Here is an 8054-nt window from a genome sequence, read left to right on the forward strand (position 1 = left end):
ATGAATCATTTCTGAATTTTTTAGAATTTTTCAAAATTTTTAAATGATTAAAAACCATTGTCTCAATGTTGAACGAGACGAGACGTATCGTCCGAGTCAACTCGGTATCGGAGCTGAACGAGACGAGACGTGATACCTAGTTAAAAAACCATGTTTGTTAGAGTTCTAATCATGATTTTTAAACTCGTCTGAGACCGAGACTTATTGCCTGAGTTAACTCGGTATCGGAGTTAAACGAGATCAACTCACAAAGTATTTTGAGATGACTGCATATTGTGAGATAAACGAATCGTCTCATATGATATTTTCCAATGTCTCGAGCGATACAAATGAGACAGCGCAGAACATGATTAACTCACGAGTTAAACGAGACGTATCAGATGAGATTTTGAAAATCTCATTCGAGTTAATCAAGACAAATGAGTTAAAACCTTAACCCTTTGTTCTTGTACCTCCAAATCGATTTTTTTTAATTATATATTTTTTTGGGTTCATTTTTTAATAGGAATCATTTCTGAATTTTTATGAAATTTTAAGATTTTTTAAATGATTAAAAATCATTGTCTCAATGTCGAATAAGACGAGACGTGTCGTCCGAGTCAACTCGGTATCGAAGCTGAACGAGACGAGACGTTATACCGAGTTTAAAAACCATACTCCTAATTAAAAGAAATTTCCAAGTTAGGAACGGAACTCCGAAGAAACTGTGTAAGACAGAGCTTGAGACTTGAGAGACATCAACAAGGAGGGATGGGGACGAGAGAGGTTTACGAGGAGAAACTCAGGTCTGGTAATCTCTACCACGATCCCACCATCAATCCTGGCCTCGGTTCCTCTCGCTGTCCTCGCTGTCTTTCTCTCTTAAACCCTAATTCTGTACTCTCTCTCTCTCTTCTATATTTGCAGATTAACTGTTCGACAATATTCCCCTGAGAGATCTTAATTACTTGATTTTACTCATATTTTTAGATATATTTTGAAACAGGAAAACGGAGAATGGACTGTAACTTCCGTTTTAGACGACGCAACCGCTGTGGTAATTCGATCGATACCCGTCTCGTTGTTATATATAAATTCCCAATTTTTTGCAGATTCAGAGATGCTGAACTCATTAATTGAATAAAGTTCCACTCAATTATTATTATTTCGAATTTTCACAAACTTTTTTTTTTTAAATTCTGTTTGTACTTTGTATCACCACCAACACGTTTATATTGATTTATCGGTTGTGTAGGCTGGATCTGGTGCTGGTGGGATGATTAGTGCCATCCATGGTTTCAATACAGGTTTCAATCATGTTTTTAAATTTTTTTTTTTTTTAAATATAAATTTTTTGAGATTGGCTTATTCATCATCATCATCAAATCCTATCTAAATTTTTTTGGGGTTGACTAAAGGAATCTTGTTTCGCCATTAAATTCTGTTGAAAGAGCTGACGTGACGTCTATTATTGCAATTGTATTGTAGAGAGTTGTTAATATTTTTCTTTTTCTTCACAGGGATTCCATTTGTTCAGAAACACATAAAGGGACCTAAATGGCTTCCTTTTGTCATTGGGGTATGTATAATCTCTTCTTCTATATCTGATTTATCAATTAGTGTATCCAATGCAACATTGTTTTGCTCTTGGTATTAAATATTGTTGTCATAGTGAGTTTCGTGATGCAAAAATCGAGATTTATTGTGATTTATTTCCATATTGTATTATTTAATAAATTAGGTTAATTTCCCCCTTATGTATCATATTGTTACCTTTAGAAGAAGATACATACGATACCGTGATGATTAGTACTAAATACCATGCTATTGTGAAATTAAGAATACAAAATTGCTATTTTTTTCCTTAGATGTTAAATCTTATAAATAAAGTCAAACTTCATTAGCTCATTTAGAATATTATCTTCTTTGTTTGTAGCTTCCTCCCTTTCTCTTGTTTTCAGCGGCCAGTGCGGCATTTGGAGGTATTATTCTTCTCCTTGTGAAATGGTTGTTAAACTTGTTCTTGGCATTCTTTAGTAATTTATTTAAATATCTAAAAAGTGCATGCTTGTGAGGTATAAGACTTAAGGGTTTGGCTAGTGAAACACCTCCACACACCTCATTGTTTAAAAATACTAGTTCAATTTACTCGTTTATATCACGAAATTTCACCCATTGTGCCCTTTTAGGCCTTAAATTAGTTTTTGACTATATGGTTAATTACGTAATATAGGTGTAACTTGGTCAATCGAAAAATACATTAATTAATTTTAGATTGTTGTATAGGATTTGTTAGGCTTTAAGTTGGCTTTATTTATTTTATTTTTTCATAGTTGTTAAGATTCATTATAAATGAGACTTCTCAGTTAATGAAATTTTCTTTTAGGATTTTAGTTCTCTTGTGAACTCGTGAGATTGCTTGGTTTAGTACCATGCCATAGCTTGTTTTAGGTTTTCATACAAGAAAATCTTAGTGGCATGTTAACTAGATCTTTCCCGCATAAAGTGATATGATTTGAAATTCTTTCCTTGTGATCTCGTGGCTGGAGATTTGAAGGTGGCATAAAGGATTGGAGATTCCGGAAGACCTTAGTTGTCATTGACTTGAGCTTACCTTGTGACAAGCGGTATTAGGGAAAGTACTTTTCTTCATATATTTTTCGGATAGAAATATGAAGATGTTGTCTTAGGGTGCCCATGATTCTGGAATAGATAAAAGACTGAGATTCTAGAAGATTTCAATATGGAGAATGGGGATCTCTATTAAACCTTAGCAAAGAGTGGTTTGGTATAACAATAGTTGGAGAACACAATAGTGGACCATCTTTGATTATGAAGCCATTTTCAATGAAATTGAGAATAGAGACATTGTTTATGCTAAAAAGGATTTTTTTCCTAGGGAGGTCTTTTTCTTTTTCATCGGTTTGGTGGGATGGCTGGGTTTTGACACATTGCTTCTATTGCATCATTGTTTATGCATATGAAGGAGACAATCTATATAATAAAACAGGACGGTTATACCACCACAAAGAATGATTGTGATTTAATCTTGCCATGAATCTCGAGAATAACTCTTCACTTTATTACCTTTTCTCCCCTTTCCAAGAACACCCCGCCAATTTACTTGCCATTCCGCCCTTTTCAATAATAACCCTCCAACTTCATTGCCTTTCATCTTCTACCCCTTAACCATAGTAACAAAAAACTCCGTTTTTTTTTTGTTTTTGTTACGTCTTGTTTAAGACACGTTTCGTACCTCTTAATGATTAAAACAATAAAAAAAACTCAATTAAAAAAAAAAATCACATTTTTATGTTTTAAACATGACTTTTATTCTTTAAACACATTTTTTTAATAAAATAAAAACCAAAATAACCCATTTTTTGCAGGTCTATATTTAATTTCTATGGCCATATGGTTGTCTGTACTTTGGTTCATTGTTTAATGCAGGATTTGATTATAATGCTTGATGCTATAATTTTTTTTTTTTTTTTTTTGCCAATAGTGTGTTATTTTGCTCAAAGATACATAGATGGTTAGATTTTTTTTATCATCATAAAATGTATAATTATGTGTAGGAACATGTTATCATGCATAGATATTCGATAATATTTTTTTTGCTTAAATATTTTGTAAACTTAGAATAAATGTCTAATGTATTGTACTTTACATCATGAATACATTGTTTTTTCATAATTTTAATTTATGTATATATCTCATTTTTTCCTGATTTGTTCTTGCTTCTTTCCTGTTTTCTCCATTTTAAACTCGTTCTCCAACTTGGTGACCATGCCATTAACCCAAAAGAGGATGTCCGTGCCTGCCAGCACATGCAAACTCTAGTTCTACAATATGTTATCAAGAAAATTTTCCATAAACCTTGGATGATCGTGCCCTATCAATTAGTATCAAAAAGAAAGTCATAGATCGAAGATGGGAATATAACAAAACAAACTTGAAATTGATGTGTCCATTGGGAGCAAAATGTTAACATGACATTCCAGGAGTCATGATTTTTAACTTAAAAAATTTGTTTGAGAAGCTGTAAAATGTCCGGGAAAGCTCTTTCCCTTTTCTTTACGGATCAAGTGAGCCTCTATAGACAGTGTTCATTTTCTTGCCTCTTGGAGGGAACTATTTGGCCAAACAAAGTTGTCCATCTGATTGACTATTCCTTGGGTTGATCATATGGACATTGTACATCACATCCATGCCTACATTTATCACACATAATAACAACTCTTGAAACTTTCCATATGTTGAGAGGTGAGCTAGTAAAACAGTGGATTCCTTTGGGGAAGCCAAGTCAGCTAGTGTCTGTATGAAAAATCCACCCATCCATGCTTTTTATAGATGGTCTGTGCTTATTATATAAGGCTATTTAGAATTGTTTGGATCCATCAATTACAACCTTGAACATTGAATTAATGTTGAACCTTATAGGTCTGTTTTGTTATATCTTACAGCTTATGCAGTTCCTAAGTTTGCTCAGCTCTCTGTCACATCCTATTATGCTGCCTCGAGTGCTTCACATTATGCAATATCACACCTCACAAGATACATTGAAGAGGCTCACACCTCTAATCCACATAGAAGATCAAGTTGATCCTCTTTGGTGCAACATAGCGAGAAAAAGGTTTACTTACAATTTTGCAAACAATAGTCTCTCGTCTTTCTAGTTTGAGATATATATAAGACTTGCTAAGCAAATGGTTAAGGTTGATAGTTGTGTGCAGCTTTAAGCTATCATCCGTATGGTATTTTTTTTTTTCTTTTCTTGATAAGCTATCATCTAGTCACCATTCACCAATACTTCTTTTTCCTGACTTTCTTTTCTTTTTTCCTTCCAAATCTTGTGAATTCAGTATAATTTATGAATGATAATTTGCATTAAAGATTATAGTTTTGTTATGAATTGTCTTTGTTTTTTTTACTTCATTAAGAATTGCCTTTCGCTTCTGAAACCCGAAGAACACTAGTCGTAACGATCATGTTGGTGCACTTGCGGAGATCTTCTACGAGATACTTTCATGCATCCCCCATCCACATCAGAGAAATAATCAGACCAATTGTCTTCATTTTCCTGATGGATGTAGACTTTTCATTGTAGAGTAGATTACTGATTATTATAAAAAAAAGATTAAAATGATTTAGAAGCATTTCCTCCAACCCTAGGATCATAGACAATATTACCTCTAATAACAGTAGTGATCTCCTTTTGAGGTTGTGACTGTTGAAATAATGCTATTGGCCTGAGTGGACCGAATTTTTTCTGGCACATATTTGGTACTGAAATGCTTTCTTTTATTCTACATTTTTTTCTACAACAAGGATCTGGGATTTGGCTAAATGAATCCGATACCCCTATTCCATTCTATATCTGAAGTCAAGTCTTGTGTTATTAAGATTGAATTTATAACTCACTGGCGGTTAGCTGAGATGGTAAGAAGTGACTGGGTGTACTCCCCAGGTTGTGACTTTGAATCTCTATATGCCCCTCCACCAAAAGATGGCTACTTAATGGCTTCACGTGACAGGGTGGGAAGGTGTGTGCGGTCCGGGATTAGTCCTGTTGGATAAGGTTGGTTTTTGGGTCGGGCAAATCTCAATGGGCCAAAGCAGGCCTACTACCACAGGGATCACCTCTTTACAACAACAAAAAAGAAAAACAAGATTGAATTTATAACTGCTTTCACCATTTCCATTCATCTTCTTTTGGATATATATATATATATATATATATATATATGGGTCCCGTTCAGCAACAAACATTTTGGCAAAACATTTTTCAAAACATGAGTTAGAGGTTTTGGAATGGGCTGATTTTTGGTGAGGATGATCTCTACATTGAAAGAACTTAATTTGGGATGAATAATTATACAAGCACCCCACGAATTAGTAAGGGCAATGCACACCATAGTCAATTTTTTTTGTCTTATGAGTTAAAGTTTTTGGAATGAACCAATTTTTGGTGAGGATGATCTACATGGTCTAGAGATCATACTCACAAAAAATCAGTCCATTCCGAAACTTCTAACCATGTCAAAACTAGTTTATAAAAAAAAAATGGACGATTTATAGTTCTTGAATTTGTTTTGATGGGATTAGATGTTTCGGGATGGGCTGATTTTTTTTGAGGATGATCTCCTCATTGTAGAGATCATCCTCACCAAAAATCAACTCATTCCAAAACTTTTAACCTGTATAAGACAAAATAATTTGGTCACAGTGTAGGTTTATTAATTTGTGGGGTGTTGATATAATTATACATGGGATATAAGAGGTAATATCCTTTTAAGTATAAAAGCATACTTGTCCATGCCCAAAAAATGAAGGGTATACTTGTCCGTGCAAAAAAAAGTGAAGTGCTTATTGCTTCAGTACTTTTTTTTCAGTGTCAAAATAGTGCTAAATTATTTTCACTTATTTTCAACAATAAGCACTGAAATATGGAGTAAACAAATGCATTATTTTGACAAAAAGTGCTAAATTTTTTTTTCAACAATAAACACTGAAAAATAGTGCAAACAAACACCGCTTTACTTCACTCCATAAAAGAAACTCATTCTTTATTCATCAAATCTTCGTTTTAAAAAAAAATCCCTAATACAATCTATATAAAGAAAATAAATCTAGGATTCATAATTAAACTAAAACACCAAATAAACAATCTAATTTTAGTAATTTTTTCTCTCCTAATAAACTTAAATAAAAGAAAAACTAAAATTACTAAGTTGCCCCCTAAATATTATACTAAGACCATGAGCCAATAAAACATCAAAATAAGCTCAAAAAACATAAAATTTAAGTCCAAAAACATAAATATAAATAAAAATTAAAATATACTCTTCAAAATTTATTGCCCCCATCAATTCTACTTTAATTTATCTCGAAATAGAGTCTTCAATTCGATCTCTTCCTAGATGTTGAAATCATACAACTAAATTTGGACTCAATTTTTGTCAGGAATCAAAGTTGGCATAATTCATTGATTTAACCAAGACATTATCTACCTTCTTTTTTTCATGAGATAAAAATAAGTATTAAAATCAAAGGATCTAGTGGCTCTACAATTTCGTGTGCCAATTGTTTAGATTCTTCAGACTTAGATTTTTCTTCAAGAAATAATAGTGATATCTCACACTCGTCAATCTCACTCTCGCTTAAATCAGGCTCATAGATTTTTCTCAATTTTTTTATTACTCTCGTTGAGTTTAGGTGCATGGATTTTGATCACATTTACTTCATTCTCCCAGTTTGAGTGCTCTGATTTATAGTACCTAAAATGATTGCACTTACAGTACAAGCTTTGTTGCCTGAACTCTTTATACCATAGATCACGTAATTACTTGTGCTCTTCGCTTTCTTTTACAAAACAATCATGAATAATGAAAAAATATGTTTGAGAGGTGTGTTCAACGTATTTTTGACAACATATTTTCCAACTCTTATGAGAACATCTCTGTTGAGTCCATCTCCACTCAACGTGATCTGTTAATTTGTGATGTTTGAACTTAGGCTCTGATACCAAATTTGATGCAAGACGATGAGGAAAGAAAAATAAAAGACAAATAATGTTTTGGTTAAATCAATGAGTTCCGAATTTGATTCTTGTCAAAAAATGAGAGTTCAAATTTGATTTAATGATTTCAATCAAATTGAAGACTTAACTTCATGATGAATTAAAGTGGAAGACCTCCCCATGTGATGCATTGGTTGAGAAGTAAGTCAAGATCAGATTGCACGTGGATTATAAGACTTCATTTATTGGGAAATTATCACAATTTTATTTAGTCAGTGGAGAATTTTTCTTAGCTAAGGAGAATTAATAGGGACATCAAATCTTGAAGAGTAGATTTTAGTTTTCATTTAGATTTATATTTTTGGACTTTAATTTTATGTTTTTTGGGTTTATTTTGATATTTTATTGGCTCATGATCTTAGTATAATATTTAAGGGTAATTTAATAATTTTAGTTTGTTTTTTATTTAAGTTTATTAGGGTTAGGACTCTTAGATTTACTTTCTTTATATTAGATTGTATTAGGAATTTTTTTTTTAAACGGAAATTTGATG

At 32.6% G+C, this 8054-nt stretch overlaps 1 protein-coding gene across 2 annotated transcripts; it reads left to right on the plus strand.

Annotated features, from left to right (window-relative positions):
- Positions 1-667: 667 nt before the first annotated feature.
- On the plus strand, positions 668-4890 carry LOC147396818 (uncharacterized). Of its 2 annotated transcripts, XM_086452024.1 has the most exons (6): positions 671-876; positions 986-1036; positions 1235-1286; positions 1500-1558; positions 1916-1961; positions 4446-4890. In XM_086452024.1, the coding sequence occupies exons 1-6, from the start codon at positions 751-753 to the stop codon at positions 4583-4585; spliced, it is 474 nt and encodes a 157-aa protein (XP_086308150.1). In that variant the 5' UTR covers positions 671-750; the 3' UTR covers positions 4586-4890. The 2 variants fall into 2 exon arrangements, with proteins under 2 accessions (XP_086308149.1, XP_086308150.1); XM_086452023.1 differs by lacking the exon at positions 1916-1961 and having other exon boundaries at positions 668-876.
- The last annotated feature ends 3164 nt before the right edge of the window (positions 4891-8054 follow it).

Source organism: Akebia trifoliata, chromosome 8 (assembly GCF_017979445.1).
Source record: "Akebia trifoliata isolate Shusen 1 chromosome 8, ASM1797944v1, whole genome shotgun sequence".
Classification (NCBI taxonomy): Eukaryota; Viridiplantae; Streptophyta; class Magnoliopsida; order Ranunculales; family Lardizabalaceae; genus Akebia; species Akebia trifoliata.

Excerpts from the sequence above, each read along its gene's own strand:
- LOC147396818 (XM_086452023.1), top strand. The coding sequence starts at position 751 with ATGGGGACGAGAGAGGTTTACGAGGAGAAACTCAGGTCTGGTAATCTC. Across the intron at positions 877-985 it reads CTCTCTTAAACCCTAATTCT|GAAAACGGAGAATGGACTGT; the intron begins GTACTCTCTCTC and ends ATTTTGAAACAG. Across the intron at positions 1,037-1,234 it reads TAGACGACGCAACCGCTGTG|GCTGGATCTGGTGCTGGTGG; the intron begins GTAATTCGATCG and ends TCGGTTGTGTAG.